Here is a 23,847-nt window from a genome sequence, read left to right as displayed (position 1 = left end):
CCCTGAAACACCGCCGTTCCATGGGCCGGCCCGCTCCTCCGGGCGCTTATGTACCTCGCCTCTCTCTCACGTAGGGAAACCGAGAGGGTCCCCAAAGTAAATAAATAATAACAAAATAGAATAAGAGTCTGGAAATGACGGTCCTGCCCCTCGCCCGCGACGGCAGGAAGCCCCGCCGGCCAAGCCGCGCCCCGCTCCTCCCCAAGCTCGGCGGAGGCCACGAGGGCGCTGATGCCGCCGGCGAAGGCGGGTTCGATGGCGCCTCCTTCTCCGGCGCCGTCTTCAACCTCTCCACCACCGTCGTGGGCGCGGGGATCATGGCCCTCCCGGCCGCCGTCAAGGTGCTCGGCCTCGTCCCGGGCCTCGCCATGATCGTCCTCGGCGCCCTCCTCACCGAGGCCTCCATCGACATGATCCTCCGCGCCGGCCGGCCGCCGTCGGGCCCCCGGGCCACCTCCTACGCCGCCGTCGTCGGCGACGCCTTCGGCAGCGCCGGTCGGGCCCTCCTCCAAACCTGCGTCGTCGTCAACAACCTCGGCATGCTCATCGTCTACATGATCATCATCGGTATCCATCCACATCCATCTCCTTCTGCTGTTTCAAATTGCCGATTGATCTCCGGCGATGGTACATCCGGCTTCTGGTGTACCAGCGTTGCCTTCCTTTCGTCTTGTGTGGTGGATTAACGGCGGGGACTGGATGGTACAGGGGACGTGTTATCCGGGACGTCACCATCGGACGGCGGAGATCACCACACGGGCGTGCTGGAGGGGTGGTTCGGCCGGCACTGGTGGACCGCTCGCTCCTTCGTGCTGCTCGCCACCACCCTCTTGGTCTTCGCCCCTCTCATCTCCTTCAAGCGCGTGGGTGAGTGCTTTGAAGCTCGTGCGGATGCTTTGAGAGCCGTGCATGGTGCCATCAGGTTCTTCGTCTGACCCTCTGAATTGGTGCAGATTCGCTGCGGTACACGTCGGCGCTGTCGGTGGCGCTGGCGCTAGTCTTTGTGGTCGTCACCGCGGGGATCGCCGTCGTCAAGTTGATGGATGGCAGCGCCGGCCTGCCGAGACTGCTCCCGGAAATTCTGAACCAGGCTTCTTTCTGGAAGCTCTTCACCACCGTGCCGATTCTGGTCACTGCTTACATCTGCCAGTACAGTGGTAAGTGAAGAACAGCAACACATCCCAATGAATGGCTTTTCTTTCAATACTCTGCGAATTATGAATGTAAATATTCGTGAACGGCTGTGCTGCCATTACCAATCACTCGTTCGAGTTAATCCACAAAAATGAATGGCTGTGTTGCTATCTCTGTGCATTGACATATATATGAATATAATTCTTCCAAGAAACTACTGAAAGCAGTTTTATAAAACAATGAATAATAATACAGGTTGTGATACGTAACTGGTGGTAGCTAGTTGCTCAAGTTAATAAACTGAAGTCACGTTTGCTGGGTTAAACTTCTTTAGAGGCAAAGAAAAAAAAAAGAAAAAAGAAGGGAGGTTGCAAAAGGTGGTAAACCGCAGCATCGTTTCTAGCTTGAGGAGGTCCTGCATTGGTGGAGCCGACTTCTCTTATCCCGAACTCGAGATAGCCTCAAGAGCTGTAGTTTCTTCACTGTTCAGATCTTCTTTTTGTTCTGCTGGATGGTCCTCCGTTTTGTCTATTTGCTAGTCCTAATTATTCTGGGTCGTCATGGTCCATACTTTGTATATTGTCCTACCCTTCTGAAGGGTCCTTTAATTTGCTTGCATTTCATTACTTTGCTTACGTTCCGAATTGTTCTCCATGCTGAATCTGTTCGCCATTGTTCATTGAATTAATCGTGCCTTGTTGATTTCTCCGCTGCTTCAGTGCACCCGATTGAGAATGAGCTCAAGGACCCAAGCCAGATGAAGTCCATAACTCGTGCCACAATGTGTCTGTGCTCGACCGTGTATGTGGCTACAAGCCTGTTTGGATTCATGTTGTTTGGGGAGGAAACAATGGACGACGTTCTGGCCAACTTTGACGCAGACCTGGGCTTCCCCACCTATGGTGCCCTCCTCAGTGGCATAGTGAGGGTGAGCTATGTGTTGCACCTGATGCTGGTGTTTCCCATCATCTTCTACTCCCTTCGCCTCAACCTTGATGGCCTCCTCTTCCCACTGGCCATCCCCCTCACCTATGATGGGCAGAGATTTGCTGCCATCACAGTGGGGCTGATGGGAGCAGTGTTTTGCGGTGCTAACTTCGTGCCCAGCATATGGGATGCGTTTCAGTTCACAGGCGCAACTGCGGCGGTGGCCATCGGCTTCATCTTCCCTGCAGCTGTTGCACTCAGGTAAATTTTGAGTAACGCCATATTGCATTTACATGTTATCTGAACTGTCATCTGAACATGAATATTTTATAGACGTGATGAAATCTGAATGAAATGGCCCAATAATAGCCGTCGTGATATCATTTTTCAGAGGAAAAAGATGTTGTAACATTATCTCCATCATCTCGGACTGTTTTACAAAGTATATGAATGCCTGTAAATGCTGGCAGGGATGTTTATGAAGTCATGACGAGGAAGGACAAGGTTTTGGCGTGCTTCATGATACTATTGGCGGTTTCTTCCAGCACTATCGCCATATCCAGCGACATCTATGGTATCTTTACAAATGAAAGCGGCAGCTAATGTGATGACTCTATCCCTGGCTTTCTTCTCGGTGCTCGTGGCAGCTTGCAACGATTCACCTAGGAATTACGAGTGATTTCTTCGGGGATACTTCCATGCGTGTATTGTGTGGGTGTTCCCTGATTCTTTCCTTCTGCTGTGTTGTAAATCCTCTACTTGAGAAGTAGAGGGAGCAGGTCTAGTTTGTTACTGTTACATGAGGACATCGACATGAGAGGGCTATTTTATGGGGTACATTTGTTCTGAGACAATATACAGGAGGTGTTAAATGGCTCGCATCACATTGCATTTTCTTGGCACGAACCGGTTCATAGTGTGATGAAGATGTTTATAATTTCAGTATTTTTTTTTCTAACGACAAAATAAAAATAAAAAACTTTTAAAAAAAAAAACTTAGTGCACTTCTGGAATAGCGCCAATGCTCTCCACCCATTTGGCGTGTGGCGTTTTGGTACCACGGTTAGGCCTTATGGCACGGAAAGTTGGGCCCTATGGCCCCGGAACCAGAGCCAAATGAGTGAACTTATATCACTTCGCGCACGAGTCATGAACTTATATATAGCACAAATAAAAAAAAAACAGATGGTTTCTTTTGCTCAGCAGCTATCAATACCGACTGTAATGCCCGCTCTGCTGTCATGTCACTGGATAGATTAGTTCTGATACCATAATGGAATTCAATCTAAAGTTCAACAAGTAATTCATATGAAATGCAGATTTCAGATCCTATTCCGTGGAGAAACAGGAGCAAATGAACTGCACTTAGACATCAAGTACAGACCGAGCTTTGCTTCCCTCTATGGTGAAAGACAAGCAAGAGGAGACGTACAGGTTGCAGCCACGTGGCAAAGAGTGGTTTGGCAACCATCTTGATACACTAAAAGCGCTGGCATGTTGTAAGACGGGATCCCTCCAATACCAAGAGTTGTAAGACGGGACAAATTTACGAGATCAAGCAATTAGCTCTTGTTTAACGGTTGGCAAACTTTGTTCTGTTGGACATATAAACTAGGAGCACAGAAAATAGAAATAACTCGATAATTCAAAGAAATTGCCACAGCATTATAAATATAATTAGCAATTTACCGGCTACTTAATTGAAGCCTTTACTCCAGAAAATGTACATCATACGTAATGAAACTACACCATGAAGATGTAGAGAGGTTGCTGATAGAGCGGAATAAAAATTTCACCGAAACAAGTACAAGGCTGCCATTTTCTAGCATCACTCCTAGATGTTACAAAACTGCAGAGGTTAACACCATGGGCTCCATCATTTTCCATAGCATCAACCCCAGGCTCCAAAGATAAAAAGAAATCAATGTGGCGAGTAATATTACATGCCCTGTTTGGCCTTCTTTTTCTTATGTTTAATGACTTCGTCATTGTCCTTCCTTCTCTTCTCACCTTTGTGCGACTTCTCCTGTGACCAAATTCATGAAGAACCAAGCCGAATTCATTTTTGATATCATTGGTAAACCTTTTACACCTCCAAAATAATTATCATTATCGAATGACTGAAGTAAGATAACAAGTATATGCATGCAGGCAGGCATGTGTATGCGCCTGGGGCGGGGGGCATTTATAAGGAAAAAAAAAAAGAGTATGTTTATCTTGCAGTAAGAAATCATCTGAAAAAGCAATTAACAAATTAAACAGCTAGAACTATCACCCATCCTGGCCTGAAGGGTGCCGAATTATGATGCCATTCACCAAATGTGCACTCTTTTTACCACGATCCGTGTTCATGAATATTGAAGCTTTACACATTTTTAGAATAAGCCATCATTTTCCCTATTTTTGAGGGTGTACACGAGGCCACTATGTGGTATTATTTAACAGCTGAAGTGTATTTAGTTACATCCTATAAGAAAGCAAGATTTATGCTATGGTAGAAGGGAACATCAACTGAAACTTTTGAGGTTCACAAGAAATTAAAAAGCCTACACAAGAAAAGAATTGAATAAGATGATCAGGTGCATGTACCTCGGCAGAGAAAGTCTTGAGGGGGTCTCTACTTCTACCAAATCCTTTCTTAAAACCAGGACGCCTTTTTTTGGTATCTATCTTCATTGCAGCTCTTGAGAGCTTGAGTATCTTGCTGGCCTCTTTTGTCGTGGGATCAAGGAGGTATTCAGGTACCTCACGTAGATGAGATGAAGGAGCCTTCTTGCTCAGTAACTTGTCATGCTTTAGTAAATCTGCCGTTGCAGATGCCAAAATTATACACTGAGAATTAAATTGTTCCCAAAAAATCATGCAAAAACAAATAAAATTAAATTCTAGATGGCAAGAATATCTTCCTCCAAAGTTTTCTTTATTACCTAAGTCCCTTGGATTAACTTCAAAATGAGACTTCAGCCTATGAAAAGAAATATATATTGATATCAGTTATACAAGTAAAGAACCTATTGAAGCTAAGGCCAATGGTAGCCCAAATATGAATTATAATACAAACAGTTAGTAGCAAATATAAAAGGCGGTCAAGATAACCGTGCTCAATAGAACTCGAAATTAACTGTACCATCACTTAATGAGGATATACAGAAGTTTGCAATGATTTGCAGCAAATCCTGGTAACTCCTCTCTCTATTGTAATGTTGGGAAATTAATGTGGATTCAAAATTCTTTATGACAACCAAGAGAGGGAATGGAAGAGTTATTCCTCAACCATTGAAAGAGGGAATTTTCTCCAAGTTGAACTATATTTCTCTTTGGGAATAATATAAATGACATTTCTCAAAATCTTACGAATTTGCAAACAATAAAACTTCTTTCATACATGCGGTATTACCATTGCTTGAACCATCTAATTAACATTATATATAGAGCTGCAAAATGCAAAAAAAATTTCTTACTTCTCAGAATTAAGAATTTCATTTCTGAGATCTTGAGCTCGTGCTTCTCTAATCGCAACTTTTGTTACACCTTTAGCAACATCCTGTAAAAGTAGTAATCCATCATTTACATGCATTAGACATTGCTTTTAAAGAATTCTAACCATGAATCAGAGAAGAAATGACTGGTTTGAAGGAATATTAAGAGACATGAGATGCTACAGTTACCAGAAAATAGTTGTGAGGAACACATAAGAAGATATGAATTGAAAGATGTACAAAAAAAGTCACCAGCAAGGCTAACACATTGTTTTAGTGGCTCCAGCGTGAAAAGTTAAAATAAAAATCAGACAATGGGAGTAGTAGTCCAATACAGCCAGTTTAAAGGCAAATGGCCCCTTAACAAGCATGTCTCATTTCATCTATATAGCGCAACTTTATGGATCAAGGTATCATCTGTCAAAGTTTGTAAATGCTTCACTACATAATGCTAATCAAATATTAAGCCTACAAAATTAGATTTAAAGCGCTGAATTTCAGGAAAAGGTAAATTATCGGCAAGAAAGGAGCTTCTCCAAGAAAATTTTTCAAGGGAGTTGGCAGGTCCAAGACCTACTATGGCTCTCAACATAAGAACTTTCCATACAAAGAGTGTGCAAATAAAACACAAGTCCACGACGTATACAAACTAACAGGACATAAAAATCACACTACGTCTATTAAATAAGCCATATCTGTAGCTCCCATAGCAAAATCACAATGAATCATACACTAAGAGTTTGCAAAGCAATGCTCGAAGTTTTTGGAACATTGAAGGAAAGGGAGTGCAAAAGTCTATAGAAAGATATGTGGACGTCATAGTCAATCTTGATTCACCTCATGTTTTTTTCTTTTTTTCCTTCTTTCTTCAAGGGCTTCAATAAGGTGACATGGCAGAATAATAACCAAGTGATGATGCAAATTGGGTCGAAGATGCAAATATGAACCACAAAGTGAATAGGCAGCCTCCTCAAGTAACCACATACACAGATAGGCCTAACCATGTGCAAGAAAAAGAGGCTAAGTGTGTACAGGAACTAAACTCAAAATGTTAACCAAAGCCCACAAAACTGGCACCGAGAACCATACCAATGGTACACATCCCATATTGAGCCAGGCTTCCAATACTTTTTCTTGCTCTCAACCATGGTACCACCTAAACCAGGCAGCACGGGTCGATGCCTAGTGGTATGGGATGGTTTCGCTCAGTTCAAACTGGCACAGACTGACGTGGAGGATCATATGCTGAACCGAACCTAGGTACTGTGCCAGTACCATACTGGTACAATGTGGTCTGTACAAGGCAATACATCTTAGTACAGGAGACCTTAATGTTAACAAGTAAATGGCCACATGTGAAAATGCTACTGTGTAATGTATTATGTGATGGCAGTCAAACAAAAGACCTAGCCAACAAAAAGGAAAAGAAAGATATTGGGTCAACCAGACAAGAAATTGGGTTGAACTTCCCAAATGCATATAGGCTTGGTGTATGTCGTGCAAATGGGAATGTTGTCCTTAACAGGATTAAATATTGCAGCACAATTAGACCTAAAAATGTACCAAAGTTTATTAGTGAAGATTACAGTCCTGGTATCAGGCAATTGGTACTGATAAAATGATCTGGGAGGCAGACACAAGAAAATGAAGCAACAAGTTACTATATCAAGATAAAGTTTCATGTAAACATTTGAGAGCTAGAAATTTTATAGATGTCATCTCAAGAGTCATCCAAACACCCAAATGGCCAAGAAATTTGCCAATAGGACCTACCAGAGATCACTCAAATAAAAAACATGGATGGATTTAAAAGGGGGTTCCTTAGAAAAAATAGGAAATAACAAAAGGGAGATTGAATGGCAATGTTGTGCATGCTTGTGAGAATCATGTGCATTCCACCCTCGTAGCTAGGCAAACCAATGCCAACCTATCAAAGGATATAAAAGGAAGTAGTCCGCCAACCATGGTGCAATGCACTCTCCCTCTTCCCGCACCACCAAACCCACCAACATTCATGCACAATTATGTAAAATGGTAAAGGGCAATTGAACAATGGTGCCATGGAAGTTTGACAAACTGATAATTTCCCAATCAAATGCTACTTATATTACCTCAGCTCTATATCGTAAAGACTCCACAGCATTTTTAGTAAGTAAAGGGAAAGGTTCAATAGACTTTGAGGAGTCTTGCTTCTCATCGTCTCCAAACATGAGTTTGATTTCTTCAAAAATTTCTTCCTCTTCAGGAGAAACCTGTTAAACCACAAAAGTGGGACAATATGAGAATATTAAACATGCAGAATGAAACAATCTCTGCCTTACGATTCTTCCAATAACATAAGGCACCAACTGTATTGAGAAGAAGCAAGCTATGAAAGCTCCGTCAGAGAATTATAAATTCATTAAAAGAGTATCAAAAATTACAAACAATAAATGCTGAATCATAAACAATTACTTCCTCTTTACATTTGCAAACTGGTAAAATAGCCTGTTAAAGATTAATCTAGTATTTCGTGCATCTAAAACTATATTGTGGCATACTTACAAGAGACACCGATGCACCAGTGTTATAAGCTCTTCCTGTGCGACCAATCCTGTGAACATATCCAGCAGAGCTCTGAGGCATGTCAAGATTGACTACCTGAATAAAGTTAAGAACAGGACTTATTAAATGCAATAAATACAGAAAAAAAAAAAGATGTTGTCAACAATGTGCTGTTTTAAAATAGAAATGACATTGAACAAGAAACTCCTGTAATTGCAAACAACACTTTGCAATAGAAAAAGACAGGTCACATATGGAACGACGATTTCTATATTATCTATAAAAATGACAGTTCTGAAATCAGGAAATATTCCCTCTTATTCTGCCTGTCATTTTTTATACCAAGTATACCACTTCTATTGATCTTAAAAAATATGTTAATTACCCCACTAGCTTTCTCTAACGCATTAGCTACTACATGCACTTTCTCTCCTTTCCCAATCATAAACCCCCTTCTTAAAACGCCCTAATGGATTGGACTTTTATCTCTTTCTCTAATTCGACCCCCTAACACACTGGACTCTAATCTGACTCCTAAACAAATAGGACTCTATCACTGGCTCTCTCTTTTCTCTTCCCTCAAACATGTGTTGCATGTACCTGGTTGCTAGTTTTGTTAAAACAACAAGTACATTTAGCATGTTACTTAGTAATTCATGAATTCATACATTTATCTTTTTATAACTATATACACAAGTATAAGCCAACCTTTTTTAGGTGACCAGGAAAGGCGATATCCATGTCCAAAACTTATAGCCCTAATAGAACTCAAATGCATACTACTGCATATTAAGACTTTTATCATCCAATATGCGACGTACACTTACCATGATCTTTTAGATGAACTTAGAAATTCGAATATACTTTCTTGCAACTTTGGCTGAATGGTTACCTTATGACAATCTGTGTAGTGGTGTGAACTTCGGAGCTGCTTGATTTTCTGCATTTAGATACAGTTGTAAGTAGAAATGCTGCATCTGTATTTGCAAGTATCTGCTTGGTTTGCTTACATCTGGAAACTACATCTACAATTTTTGCGTTTGGTTATTTAATCCGAAAAGAGTGCAATCATCTTGCAACTAACATGGTAAGATTACCTCCATTGATACTATTATATCATTATTATATTATCATATTACATAATTATAATAATATAATATAACATATCATATTATATTATAATAATATACAATGGAAAATATAATATTATCCTATAATGTTATATTATAAGATAATATTATATCATACTATAAGATAAAATAGCATATAACATAATATAGCACATTATATATATATATATGATATAATAATATAATTAATTATAGTATAATATTTTGTTATACTATCATATGTTATAAAAAAATTATAACAAAATATGTAACATAATATACTATAATGAAATATAATATAATATAATAATATTATACTTTATTATATCATATTATATCATAATATTATAATATAATATTTAATACAACAAACATAACACTATAAGATAATAGATAACTTAATATAAGATAATATAACATTTTCTTATAAGATAAATAATAAACAACATAACATAATACAATACAATATAATACAATATAGCATAACACAATACTATCATATAGTATATTATATTATATAATATAATTAATATCATAATATAATATCAAATCATGTAATTATCATACTATCTTGCTTTCTTAATTAATAGCACCGATGATATAATATATTATAATAATGATTACCATATTAATCTAATAATACTTATTATATTTGTATATCTTCTTATTATAGTTATATTATATCATTATGTTATAATTATATATAGTATATACTACCATATGATATCATGATATTAATTATTATTTTATCATATAACCATTATACTGAGAATTATGATAATATTATTATATTTTATTATTATAATCATAGAAACATTATTATCAGAGAATGGGAGGTGATTGTAGCCTTTAAGGATTTGCATCTAGAGTTTGCATCTCTAGATGCAACAAAGCCTAAGGGTGCATCTCAAAAGTCTACACCTGACCCAGTTACATGTAACCAAACACCTACATCTATCTGCCTACAAGTCTACGGCTGATGCAGCATCTGAGATATGGGGGCAACCAAACAGCCCCCTAAATCACAATCATAGCCATCTAGCCTTTCCCAACAATTTGGGTCGGCTTTATGGATCCTCTTTCACCTTGGATCCATTTGATAGTTTTTGCATATTTCTAAAACTGTCTGCCAACCTAATGTCAGGCCTCCACCTTTCTATATAGCAGGGCAATGAACCAAACTCTATAACTTTCACAAGGCCATCAGGAGCCCAGCAATAAAGAATGTTTATAGTACTAAAATCACAAATTTAAGCCCTTTTTCTCTTAACGCAGTTGTTAATATCAGAAATTCCCAAACAAATAAATTCATGAGGTCCAAATCATAGCCATGTATGCATGATTGTTCCAGTTTTTTTTTTATTGATAAAATATCACTTGTAAGTAGTCCAACAATGTAAACATCCAAATACAACTCCTGTGACTGTGAGCATACCGTGAAGACATTTTTGAAGTCGATTCCTCTCACGACCCCAAATTCTGCATCCAATTTTTGTCTTAACTTTTTCTTTGAATATCTTGACTGGATGTGATTTTCCTTACTTGTTTGTTCCTTCTTTGTCTGGCCGTCATCTGTTGCTATCAAATAATCAAATAACCCTGCATTGAATTCCTAATAACCAATAGTTGAAACATTGATTAGGGAAAGTGAAGATCATTATAATCGATCATAATTCTATATTTATATAACCAAGGAAGGGCCAAAAAAAAAGATAATCATACATGAACGGTAGAAAAATAAAAGTAAAAAGCTCTCATCAGGACAAGGATAATAAAAGAAAATTTGCAATATAAATTCACAACATAAGAGCTATTTAATAAGCCAGAATAGGACATCAACTTCGTTCAATTTCTGAAGATACATGCAGCTTAAATATTGTCAAAACCCATGATACATGCTCGAATTAGAATTTACACATTTCTCTCGTTCAAGTCATCAAGTGCAAACAGGAGTACACAACATATGTGGGGCAATAATTCAATAGGCTAAACCAAACTATTATAATGTGAACATGAGTGTGGAAGTTTTTCTTAAGACTTGCATAAAGAAAGTGTTTACAACACCGAAATCATTCTTAAATCACAGATGTTACTCAGAACCAAGCTTGTTTATATAGCTAGCTGCACCCACTCTTCTACAAAATACATCAGATATATGGCATTGACTGTGAGGAGCCCATCAAACTTATTGTCATTGCAGTAGCTTGCATATTCGCCAAGTGTAGAATAAAGACAGATCTTAAAAATGGTCCCTCTGATTAGATATTGGACTTGGACACCAGCTGGAACAGGACAGGTCACAGCCCAGGGTCAAGCCACAAAGGGTTGACTCAAGATTAGTCCTGACCTAGCTCGCTTTGGCCTTCTTTTTGCCATATTTTTTTTATTATTATAAGAATGACTTAGATGGTTGGGTGTTGAGAATCAAGGCTAAAAAGTAGGATTTTTTTTGTGCTGGTGGCAACATGGTAGGGGAGAGAGATTATTGGAGGTGATGGTGGTCCAGCTGGTGCCAGAAAGTGGCTCCTACAGCATTATTGCACCACTCCAACACCTACTCCTGGAGTTACAGTGCTAAATAAAATCCAAGGCTAATGGTTGAAAGATCTTTGGTGAAACAAAATCTTTACGTATATTATATTATTCTGAAAAAAGTGTAGTAATTAGGGTTGTGAATAACCTATATTCAGAATTATGGCCAAGTCAGCATTGTTATAAGTTCATAACATATCCTACCAGTGTAGGATCCATTCAGAAGCTTCTTCCCCATCAAATTTTGATGGGAAAAGACATGGATATAAACGCATAGAGACTGTACTGAAACTTTGGTTCTCAGCTAAGCAGGACCAAATATCTATTGTCACAACTCACAACATAAACTGCAAAGTTGTATTTATTGGCATATCGCATATAAGCAACATCACCTGACTCCTCTTCCGGGACTTAGTTAATTGCACTCGTCTTTATAAGATGTGGTACAATTTTTTCTCACAAAGTGGTGCATTCGACAAAAAAGAGAGAGTGAGGACATACAGCCCATATATCACCATTAAAGAAAGCACCACTACCATCCTAGCTGTCCATACAATATAGTAGAGTGCAAGGAGTTGAAGAAAACATACCTCAAGAATATGAAGACGTGAATTTTGGGGCAATTCAGCATTTAAGACTCCAGAATTTATCCCAAACTGTGACAAGCAAAGTCCATAACTAAGATGATGATAAATGTACAAGCACAAAAAAAAGTCAAGTAAACATGCAAGATACATCTATGGTTCAATTAAAGCACCAAAATTAACAATGTTTAACAATATAGCAAATGTACGCAGATGGTACGAAATGCATCATACACCTTTTTTTCTGGATACATGTGTCCCCAGACAACTCATAGCCTAAGGAGTAACTCATATGAATATATTACTGATGTTAGATATATGGATTTAATAATAGTAAAATTAATTTAAAAAAGCATTCAACCTGTCCAATGCAAATGGCACATCTAGATGGTTTAAGGGTGAGACACATATAGATATGATTTTAGTCAAATTACATGAGCCAAGTACTTTCACAGTTTGCCATTTGAGCAATCACCTGAGGTATGATGTTGAAAGAATTACCACTTAGCACCAACCTCATTCAGAACCTTTGAAGTCAATCTCCATGATACAGTATTTCTGAACCTTTTAAAACTGAACCTTGAACCATTTTAAACCTGCCTAAACTTGAAAGGCCTAGAGAATTTTCAATATAGTCATAAGCCAAATAATCTATTGATGGAATTTCCTGCTTAAACCTCCTATTACCATTTCCAAGAACCTAGCTCCTCCCAAGTAAACTACAGTTTTCATCATCTTGAGTTTCAGAATACCCATGTTAATGCTTACCATGTACGGGTGCAAATAGAGCTACCTGTAGGACTACACTGTTCACTCTGTGTTGTCAAGCTGGCACATTTGAAAATTCTGAATTTCTTTAGCTCCGACCTAGCCCATTTACATCCCACCCATATGCTTTAAGCGTAGCAACAGGGTCTAAACCAACCAGATGCTAAGGTTGACCAAACACCAAAAGCTTCTTACTAGCATACAAAAGAAGTTTCCAGCAGTATTCAGCATTTCATGTTGACCATAAAATCCTAGAATTAATTAAATAAGCCCTTTAATTTGGGTAAGATCATAATCACCATCAAGCTTCTCAACAAATAATATGCTTCATTGTCCCTACAGGTCAAGCTCTAGAGCCATATATAAGACACAAAACTAGGTTTAAACCAAACATTATAGGCCCTAGATGCTGGAAGTGCAGGGGACTGAACAAGAGAGCACAGACTTGTGAATGAAAATATTTAGTGTATAATAGTTTTTACTAGTTTTATGAAGGAAAGCAATAGCAGAAGCAAGTACAATGAGCAGCATTCAGTACAAAAGCTACCAATCATGTTATTGAGGTTAAAAACTAGCCTTTTTTTCTATAACCATGTGTTGAATAAAAACTTATGCACCTAAGCGTAGCCAAGTCAGGCCTCTATCAATCACATTTACAAGAGATTAAAGTCTCTCTTTTGAACTAACAACTAAATCTACCCAAAGGATTTAAATAGAATTTTTATTGGCTATGAAATGCATAAAACTTCTGTCACGATTTTCTATACAGTAAACCTCTATACACACTACCAGTACATGCAAACTTTGAGAACCATCAGAAGTCTGCAGTGGTAAAATGCTCTTGGCATAGTAGATCTAGTAGTGTTCTTCGTGCCCAAATCTGGGAAGAATTGACAAGGAAATTTGAGGAAAACGAAGGTTAACCAAGTTATTTAACTCCTTACACAAGCATAGGGGGGGAAAAAGAAACTTAATGAATTGCGTAACAGCATTATTTTTAGAGGATAGAAGCAAAGCAAAGCTGAGTGGGAGTTAGATTGCAAGTATATAGGAAGAAATTTTGGAATTGCGGGCAATGATGGGAAAATACTTCAAATGGCTTGGCCATGAGCAATTCGGCCATAGTCTAGAGAGGTTTCAACTTCAGCTTAAAGGGTCTAAGCAGAATGGTGTTCCAGCCTCAGCACAAAGGGCTCAAAAACAGATTAAAGAAGACATGGATGGAAGCAGCGAAAAGAGATCTGAAGATGACTTCATTTGGGAAGATTTGGCCCTGGATGGGAACCACTGGTAAAGAAAGATCTATAAGGCAATTACAGACACACTAGATAAGGTTTATTTCAGCCATTGCTTACATTCAACTCTCCAAAATGATGATTTTAAGTGAATTTGACGTTCTGATATTAACAAAGAACAGATAGAATAAAGAAGAATACAAGTTACCATTAGCCATGAGGTAGTTTTTGCTAATATTGACTAACCATGTAAAAAACCTCAGCTGTTTCAAATATTAGTTGATAGTCCTAAATAGACAAAGTCCACGTTCTTTTTTCCAGTGTGTTTTCCACATAGTATGAAGCCTTGCAAATTCATGACTTCTCTATTACTTGACTAGCAAGTAGGTTTCAAAAGTATCTCCACTGAATTTTATGTTAGTGAAACAAGATTCGCATATTCAATATTAATGACACTTATTAATGGTAGTCGAGCCTACAAGCCTCAGGATGAAAAACAACAAATTCCTATTTTAGAGAACGGTCGTCTGCCTTAACTATGCTGGCTACCCAAACAAGTTTTCAAAGTCTCAACGGACTCTTAGAATCATTCACAACCCTAGAGGTCTGCACAATCCTAACAAACAGCAGTTACTGGGTGGTCAAAAGTCTTCCAGTGAGTTGTAATAGTCGAAACAGACCAAGGTATCATGCATCATCAAAGGCATCAAAATGTCTCTCATGGTAATAATAATTATTGATTAAGAGAATATAATGCTTAAGACAATTAAAGACCATAACAACTGGATAGTGACTATGTCAAACACCTTCAAAAACGAAAAATGGCTAGGATCAGATCTCATAATTATACATGTGTATGAACATACTTAGATGTGAGCGCACCTGTTCTAGAAATAGCTTTAATCTATACCCCATGTCAATGGAATTGAGAAATATAAGCACTTTTTTCTGAATAAGCTCCAACTTCAACAGAGCAAGGATGTAGAGTAGCTTATCGTGAGCACTGCATGAAATCTGGGAAAAAGAACTGCATGAATGAGAAGTAAAATACTTTGCAATAATTAATCACTATATGTAATTAGAAAGGGCGATGATAAAAGTGCTAGTATTAGAATGAAATATTCAAGGCTGTATCCAAGGTAATAAAATATCAAACTTCATCATATTTGAAATAAGATTCCTTAATATTGTTTTATCAGCAATGAGGTAACTAGGTTGAACAAAAAAATAGCAAAACACATGCAAGCAAGGGATGTCTATATTGCAAAATAAAGCATTAAACTTCGAGTATGTTTGCCTATATGAATGTGCATCCATGTGCACAGGTCTCTGTGTCTAGATGATCCCCCTCCAACCGAAAAAAAGGGTTGAATATAGCAAAAATGATTGACATGGTTGTGTGGTAATACTAGATTGGATGGAGTGAAGAATGAGTTTACTAAAGGAGCTGTAGGAGTTGCACATAACAATGAAGTAATGGAGAACCAGTTGACATTACAATGAAGATCTAAGAGGCCTCCAGTGCAAAAGGTGCTTCACTCCTTGTTAAAGAATTTTGAAGAAGAGAAAGACCCAAGATAATAAGGATGGAAGTCATTGAAAATGATATGGAAACGCAAGAAGAGAAAGTCCTGATCAAGAATCCTTAGCAAATCAAGATTCATAGAGCCAATCCCGAATAGTTGGTAAAAGGCTTGATGATTATGATTATGCTTATGGTTATGCGTGTCTAATTACAAGGTTAGCCATATCTGCATGAGAACACAAGCTTGCGTCATTCTCTAATAGTTTATTTGACAAAACATTAATTCTTACCCAAAATTGTTGTACAGTTTTTGGAATAATGTCATCTGAGTGACCAGCTTCTGATAGGGTCAGGATTACAGGATTATGCAGCACAAGCTTCTTCAATTTCTCGACATCAGAACTGCCATAGTTTACAAGAAAAGCATGTAGAAAATAATATTTAGTCATGAACTTTAAAAGCTCTAGATAAAGGGAAGATAAACCACTACAATTTGATGAAGAAATACTAACGACATATAATTCAAGAAGTCACAATTGTAAATGCATCTGATGCACACCCACTGATGATCAAATTAGGTCCTAATTTCACAGTCCAAATGCCCATAATTCAACTGAGCAGCCTTGCCTTTGTACACAAATTTATCAAGCAAGCCTAGGTAAAGGATTCTAGTTTGTGCCATCAATCTATTTTCATACAACATTTTCAGAAAAAACTCTACAATAACTTGAATTTTCTATTGATTGGTAAAGCAAATACATGACTATGGCAAAGAACACTAACCCTCCCTCATGTCTGTAGCCAGAGAGAGAACCCTTTCACAGATTGCAGTTAGCATGAAACAGAAACCTCTCACTCAAAAGTCCAGAACAACAACAATACCACTCAATAGATTTGATGCATTCCTAGCACCATACCTTTATTGATAGCATTTAGGCTTATCCATCAGCTGGATGTACATTAAGAGCCATACCAGTTAAGCGATGTATTTCAGGAGATTTCTTAGCTGCTAAATAGCTACTTTCTATGACTAATCTAATTAGCAGGAATGCCCTTTTGCATTATACTCAACAAATAACTTAGGGGCGACCAAACACGGTTGTGCTTCATTTACAAACAATTTAGAAAGCAGAAAAACATGTTATTTCACACTTATTTTTTAAATGTTTCATGATATGCTCAAGAAGCATCAACTCTCTTACTCATAAAGCATGAGATGGAATTCCAAATTTCAGAAAAAGAGAGTTCTACGATAAAACAATACATAATTTGTGTTCACCATTTTGCTATGACTAAGTTTTGATAAAGTATCAAATCAACCAGAAAGCCTATTTAAGTCATATATATAGCCAGCAAGAAGTTTAAAACCAGAAAAAAAAAACTAAATATAACACTATAAGTAATAATATTAGACGCAAACAAAGGTAGGATGACTGCTGAGGTGTCCTTTGTTCTGACTCATTTGTTTTAATAAATTGAGTGCTCCTATAGGTGGCTAGTAGTATTAAGTGTGTTTCTAGAAGTACATAACACGTACACGGAAAAAATTGAGACGAAAAAGCATCAAATGATATGTAGAAGGACCAGTAAAGGATCAAGTAATTTGACCTTGAAGTTGCTGACATTAGGAGGCATTGACAACGTCGTGGCACATGGGGAATAAGAGTTTTCAAATCATTCTCATAGCCATATGATAATAGGAGGTCAGCCTGGACATCAAGAATAAATCAATTATTGCCTCTTGCAATATAAACTCATTGACCAATCATAACATAAAACAATATGCAAGTTAATACTAATGTTTCCTTTAAAAAGACAGGTGTGAGTTGGCAACTAAGGAAAGCAAAATGTTTGCAAGCATGTTTCAGGTTTAGTATATACACTTCAAATATCAACTATATATTTAGCAACATTCCTAACCATGAGAATGAAAACCTTGTCACAACTATTTCAGAATGGAATTACTTTTCAATAAGTAACAAGCTCCACATTCAATCACAAAGATTAAGAAAGAAAGATCAAGAACCTCTGTTACTTGGACATGTGATAAGGATATCAAGTGTCCAAGTGTTAGGCGAATCTGACACGGGAACCTTTTAAAAAAAGAACATGGGGATATATTCATATTTTATACATGCATGTCTAGATATGTCCATATAATGAAAAATGAGATGGACTCATTCTCCTTAAATTCACAAGGTTAAATAAATTGGTTGCTAATTATTACGTTAGAATTAAAAGCTCTAAAATATATAAGTCCCAAAAGAAGACACATAATGGCATCAATTTTTTATGGTATAAAGTGTCAAGGAGTGTCCCACATGTCCAAGTGTTCCACATGTCAAAAAAAAGCCAAAATTTGGGGCGTCCAGGTAACAACATCCACCTCCAAACAAACATCAATATTTCCATCATTACTTCTATCATTAACATGACATAAAGATTTTAGGAGTATACCTTCCCATTTCCCTTTATATTATATTTACTAACCATTTCGCTCCAATATATCTGTTTTTCCTAATATGAGAAATTCAAGCTTCTGAAAGTCTGAAAGGTTAATGACATCTCAAAGCAACCTGCAGCACCGCTCTTTCATACTGAATACCCATATAGTGAGTTTGACCACTGTTAAGGTTAATCACAAGTTACCCAAACTGACTCATCATAAATGCTCAAAAGTCAATGATGTCTGAACATCCTCAACCAAGTCTACATGAACCACTCAGTCAAATCCAAAATCCAAACGATTGGATCTTGGAATTGTGAATTCATGTGCCCAATGTGCTTCTAGAATTTCCTTGAAGTGTGTGCATGTGACACAAAACACATCCTAACTAGAAATGAATATTCTAATTAACAAAGTCTCCTTTTGGCCCTTGTCTAAGATGCATACTTTGACAATCTGGTTTTGGTAATTTCTCACCCAGTGCTTCCTAATGCATAAAAATTAGTACTGAAAAGTCAAGACTGAAGTATTTGACGTCTTACATTCAATGCAAAGAGTCCATTTTTCTATGATTTTGCTTCTAGACTGCTTACATACATCGCACGTGGCCCTGAAAGCTCTCTTTAGGATTGCGAGTCAGAATACCAAGTGCTACACACTGAGGAGCTTTGATAAAAACTCTTCTTACTAAAACTACTGTGCACTGTCTCCACTATAGATGAAAGTTCTTCATGATTGCAACAAGAAGCAGATAAGTGAACTATAAAATTGATGCCTACTTTGCAGTCCAATCTTCAGATTCTGAGAGATGGAATACAATGGAGAAAATAACTGCAAAATCATGTAGTGAATCAATCAACTTCGCACCTCATCAAGAACCAGCAATGAAAGTGAATCCTTGATGTTTGATGTCTGAAGGACACCTTTTGACATGCATGTTGAAATGCAAGCTGGAGTGGAGACCACAATATCAGGCGGCCCAGCCAGTGCTGTCCTCTGCAAGCAAAACAATGATTCAAGCATGGCGCATAATTAATCAAGCAGGGTTTGACTTGTAACACATCCACCGTGCAAAGCATCTCTTTAACAAATTTCAATATAAAGATCATTTCAAAAGAAGTAAGAACCCACCATATCTGCAACTGGCATGCTGGCCGTCAATTGCACAACTTTCAACTGAACTCTACAGAACTCGAGGAGCGATGATGCCTCGTTATAAACCTGAAAATATGAATTGGGTCATCGACCACACGGAGCAAATCAAAATCCAATAACAATAAAGACAGCTCGTTTCTCAAAAGGTCATGCTACAGATCGCAAATAAGTAATATAAAGCACAAAGCACCTGTTGACAGAGTTCCCTTGTTGGCACGAGGATAAAGGTTCTCGGCGCGGTCTTTCTCGAACCGCTCTCGGAGAAGAGCTTCTGCAGCATCGGAAGAAGGTAGGCGAACGTCTTCCCGGAGCCCGTCTTGGCCCGCGCCACGACATCCTTGCCTTCCTACACGCACAAATCAAAGAAACCCACCGTCCCACTCATCAAAATAAAGCAATTAAACAGGTAAAATAAAATGTTCTTCTTTGCTAAATTCAGATAAGAAATATGTAGAAAAGGTCAAGAAATCAGTTTGTCTAGGGTTTTAACCGGATTTTTTTTTTTAAGGGGATGGGCCACTGACCAGGATCAAGGGGATGGCCTCGCGCTGGATTGGGGTCGGCTTGGTGATGGACTTCTTCGACAAAGCTCGAATCAGCCGGGGGTCGACGCCCAGCTCTTCGAAGCCTATCTCCTCCTCTTCTTCCTCCTCCTTTCTGCCGTCTCGCTCTCCGTTTCCGTTGGCCACAGCCCCCATGGCTTGTGGTCAGTTATTAGGGTTTTAGAGAAGGGAAGAGAAGAAGATATATTTAGCGGCCGAAAGAGAAGGGGGATCCACAGGTGGATGCAAATGGGCTGAAGGCCTGAACCCAAACCCAGACCCAACTCATAAACTGGCTATCGGTATGACACGATCCCGCCCAACCACGATCCAATCCAATTACGGGATCTCAAGCCCGGGACCGGGTTGTATCAGTCCCCCATCGCTTTTGTTGCTTGAGGGGATCTTGCAGTGCGAAATAACTGGTCTAACTTGTGTAATTAGGATCTTTTCTTGTAGAATTTGGAGAAAAAATTTTGAGTTATTACAAATGATATTAGAGCGGATCTGACCTATAACCTATATGGATTAGGGGATACTGTAGTACGGATTCATTAGGGTTGACTACGGGCCGATCGTGGTGTTTGTGATTAGATTTGAATGGATTTGAATTATTAGCTTAACGAAAACATCAGAACTTGAACGAAGAAAGTATATAAGGATCCGTATGGGCGTATGTTTGGTCTTACATCGAAGTTATGTGGCATCTACAACAAATTGATTTAGAAGATCATTTTTGTTTTTGAACAGAAAGAGCATGTGAGGACTCGTGTGGACGTGTGTTTAGTCTTATATCGGTTATTTACTGAGAAAATCTTGAATACTTATATAGCCAAAGTACTATGGCATCTGCAGTAGATTGTCTTAAAATATCTCTCCTGGCGCGGCAAATTCGTTTTTCCCTCTCTGTTAGCCTTTGATTTTGATTCTCTGTGCTACTGCTTCTCTTCAAAATATCCAAACAGTAGCTGTTTGCTAGGTTTACTACTCTGATACTCCTTCACACGTTCTCGTATCTCCCTGTGCATCCTATGTAAATTCTGTTTTACTCTATTATTTATAAACAATGGCGTCTGCCTCCCTTCCAATCAAAAAAAATATTACAAAAGCTCTCTCGAGGTTAGGAATAAATTATATTTATACTCAATAATTTAAAAAATATATATATGCACCTCGTAAGATTTATTTTTATCCAGCACTTTAATCTATAAATTAACAAAACGTTAGTCAAATCGTTAACTTTGAATAAAATCTAAACCAAATCAAAAAAAAATTCAAACTTGACCAAAATAGCATAAAGTGACATAACAACTATCTAAAAATCCAAAATGTAATTTCAATTTTTCACATGAGGCAAACCGTTTCGCTAATACTGTTAATTTAATTGGATGTAAGTATGGATTTTATAAATTATTGGATGTAGTATGATAAATATAAATTAAAAGAGGATGATATATATAATTTGCTCAAAAAAAAGCAAAAAAAAAAAAAAGCACTCAGCATTGGTCCGTCACCTGCCGTAAAAAATCTTGGCACGACAATATTTTTCCCACCTGTTAAACGGAATCTTTAAAGGACCTCGGTAGCCGAGATCTCTGAGTGGGTTTACAATGGACAGAGTCTCCACTAAATAGATCCAAGTTTTCAAACAGATCCTTCGCTCTAATATATTAAAGGCTAATCCAAGTTGTTAACTACTGTGTTTAGGGATGTGGGATGGCTGTTCTAACAACCAGATGCACGCATGTTGCTGATGGTCAAAAGCCAAGCGCTGGCTACTCCTCAATGGAACAAAACATTTTCAGGTGAGAGTGTTCCGTTGTCTTACGGACGAGGCAGAGAGTACTGATCTCATTACAAAGTCAGCCAAATAAAGCTAGTGTTTGAAGCATACCATGTACAGTGTTCTATCTGGTGATCCAGTTTACGTTCATCACAGACTTCCGATATGCTTTGATCCATTTCTAACTTGTTGGCATAACTAATAGCTTTATCAACTTGGACCCAACCAAAACTAAAGAGAGTACTGATCTCATCATATACCTGGCTCCTAAACCAAAACTTGTTTGAAGCCATACCACACCCCACTCATGAAAGGGAAGCCGCTCTCTTTAGCTCCTCATGCCAAGTTCCAGGCATTGGGTGGATAAGGACATGGATGAGATGAGAGGGGGAGGAGAGGAGCTTTTGTTTTAAATTAGGAAAAGAACAAAGTTAGGAGCCCCGGCACAAGGCGAAACCAACCTAAGATGCTCACTCCTTTTCACATCAATCCAATCTTTTCAGTCTCCTAAGCACGCCTGCCCTGCCCTGCCCTGCATATGTTGTCGAACAAAAAGGTGCCAATGGCATGGAGACATGATAAAAGCCCCCATGACATGATGGGTATTATGATATTTCCCCCCTGGAGTTAGTCAACGCACTCAATATCTTCGGATCGACTCCTTTCTTTTTTTCTTTTGAAATTTTTGCAATTCAGCCATTAAGATCAAATAACTGCATTAGCCTCAACATTTTACAGGTCAAGTCACAAATACCTCCCACAACTGTCCACCTACAATAATTCCAACACCATGAACAGCACCTAAAGCCTCCTCTCAGCACGCTTGTGTATTTCTCGTTAGCCTAAACATTCCAAATTCATAAGTTGTGTTATTTTCTTTGGTATAAATTGCGATCCTCAAAGAGATCCAGGCATGCCATAAATTAGTGTTTTTTGGGGTCCACCACTGCTCGAAGAGGAAAATAATGACACTCCACTAGGAGGGAGTCCTGTTCCATCTATGTACCTTTCTGATCAAGTTACTTAACGAGCTATAATAAAGTAATAGGACATGAAGTTGAAATCACCATTTTACTAGAAGCTCATAGAATAAGATAGATTTATTTTATCTATTTTATATTTTCTTACTCTTCTCGTCACATTTGAGTCGGACTTTTCTTTAATGGACGAGCTCAATATGTAAAATTTTTAATAATGAGATTAAAAAGTGCAGAGATAGAGTTCGAACTCATGAATTCACCATTTTTTATAAAAGCTTAAGCCGATAGGATAAGATAGATTTATTTATATATTTTATATTTTCTAATACTCCCCTCACATGTGGGTCGGATTTTCCTCAATGGGCGAGCCCAACATATAAATTTTTTTTTAATAATGGGTTTAAAGAGTGCGGAGACATGGTTCGAACTCAGGATCTCTGCTCTGATACCAAGTTGAAATCACCACTTATCCTAAAAACTTAAGCTAATAGAATGAGGTAGATTTATTTTATATATTTTATATTTTCTTACACATAGCAGGTCGAGTACCATAGAAAAAGATGGGACAATGGTGGGGATTAAAATCTCCGTTCATTCCACCAACGTTGTCCCCACAAGCTCGAGCACAATCCATTGGAGAATCTTACATTAGCATCTAGTTATGCTTTCACTCAAATGTTCCATTTTGAGGAATGCAGGCCCCCATATATTCATGTCTCTTGCTTCCAAGAAACCCTGCACCAAGGCATATGGGTTCTCTCCGGCACCCAAATCCAAGCCAGTTCACATGATCTCACCGTAACTCCTCTGCTGCATATGGTCCCCCTTTTTCCCTCTTGAGCTGCACTTTTCCGAGCCACCATTATCCGTCATTCCGTTGCCTAAAGAGAAGTTTAGGTTCAAATGGCCACTACTGCTTTTTATTGTCCTTTGAGCTGCAACCATGACAAGATCTTGCCGGCCTATTCGCTTTAATCTCATTTCCTCTGTCTCTCTCTCTCTAACTCTCTCAGCAGTCAGGCTTGAGGCTGCCGCTCTTCTTTTTTTTTTTTAACGGGAACTAGAGGCTTTAGTGGAGAGCATATATTCGTTAACAAGATAAAA

General features: G+C 38.3%; 2 protein-coding genes across 5 annotated transcripts; one reads left to right on the top strand and one right to left on the bottom strand.

Moving 5' to 3' along the window:
• Positions 1–2,804, top strand: LOC103707522 (amino acid transporter AVT6A-like). Its single transcript, XM_008792047.6, has 5 exons — positions 1–567; positions 709–867; positions 954–1,157; positions 1,854–2,322; positions 2,532–2,804. The coding sequence occupies exons 1-5, from the start codon at positions 135–137 to the stop codon at positions 2,662–2,664; spliced, it is 1,398 nt and encodes a 465-aa protein (XP_008790269.3). The 5' UTR covers positions 1–134; the 3' UTR covers positions 2,665–2,804.
• A 901-nt stretch (positions 2,805–3,705) lies between these two features.
• On the bottom strand, positions 3,706–20,239 carry LOC103707521 (P-loop containing nucleoside triphosphate hydrolases superfamily protein). 4 transcript variants are annotated; one of them, XM_089924140.1, is made up of 16 exons: positions 19,963–20,233; positions 19,629–19,784; positions 19,415–19,504; positions 19,151–19,279; positions 17,446–17,546; positions 16,128–16,239; positions 15,195–15,326; positions 12,316–12,381; positions 10,629–10,805; positions 8,977–9,024; positions 8,085–8,180; positions 7,652–7,792; positions 5,523–5,605; positions 4,989–5,026; positions 4,651–4,865; positions 3,706–4,087 (listed from the first exon to the last, which is right to left on the bottom strand). In XM_089924140.1, the coding sequence occupies exons 1-16, from the start codon at positions 20,134–20,136 to the stop codon at positions 4,001–4,003; spliced, it is 1,845 nt and encodes a 614-aa protein (XP_089780266.1). In that variant the 5' UTR covers positions 20,137–20,233; the 3' UTR covers positions 3,706–4,000. The 4 variants fall into 4 exon arrangements, 2 of the variants coding, with proteins under 2 accessions (XP_089780266.1, XP_008790268.3); XR_016395846.1 differs by lacking the exon at positions 4,989–5,026 and having other exon boundaries at positions 19,963–20,239; XM_008792046.5 differs by lacking the exon at positions 8,977–9,024 and having other exon boundaries at positions 19,963–20,231.
• Positions 20,240–23,847: the final 3,608 nt, after the last annotated feature.

The sequence above is a fragment of the Phoenix dactylifera genome, chromosome 7 (assembly GCF_051530095.1).
Source record: "Phoenix dactylifera cultivar Ajwa chromosome 7, Ajwa_hap1_PhDact_Kaust_v1.1, whole genome shotgun sequence".
Lineage (NCBI taxonomy): Eukaryota > Viridiplantae > Streptophyta > Magnoliopsida > Arecales > Arecaceae > Phoenix > Phoenix dactylifera.
This window is presented reverse-complemented; position numbering and strand designations above follow the sequence as displayed.

Bases quoted from the DNA above. Each gene is read 5' to 3' on its own strand.
- LOC103707522 (XM_008792047.6), top strand. From the start codon at position 135: ATGACGGTCCTGCCCCTCGCCCGCGACGGCAGGAAGCCCCGCCGGCCA. The intron at 568-708 runs GTATCCATCCAC...TGGATGGTACAG, and splicing joins CGTCTACATGATCATCATCG to GGGACGTGTTATCCGGGACG. The intron at 1,158-1,853 runs GTAAGTGAAGAA...CCGCTGCTTCAG, and splicing joins TTACATCTGCCAGTACAGTG to TGCACCCGATTGAGAATGAG.
- LOC103707521 (XM_089924140.1), bottom strand. From the start codon at position 20,136: ATGGGGGCTGTGGCCAACGGAAACGGAGAGCGAGACGGCAGAAAGGAG. The intron at 15,327-16,127 runs GTAAGAATTAAT...TCTTTTTCCCAG, and splicing joins AAACTGTACAACAATTTTGG to ATTTCATGCAGTGCTCACGA. The intron at 8,181-8,976 runs GTAACCATTCAG...AACTTTATTCAG, and splicing joins ACTACACAGATTGTCATAAG to GTAGTCAATCTTGACATGCC.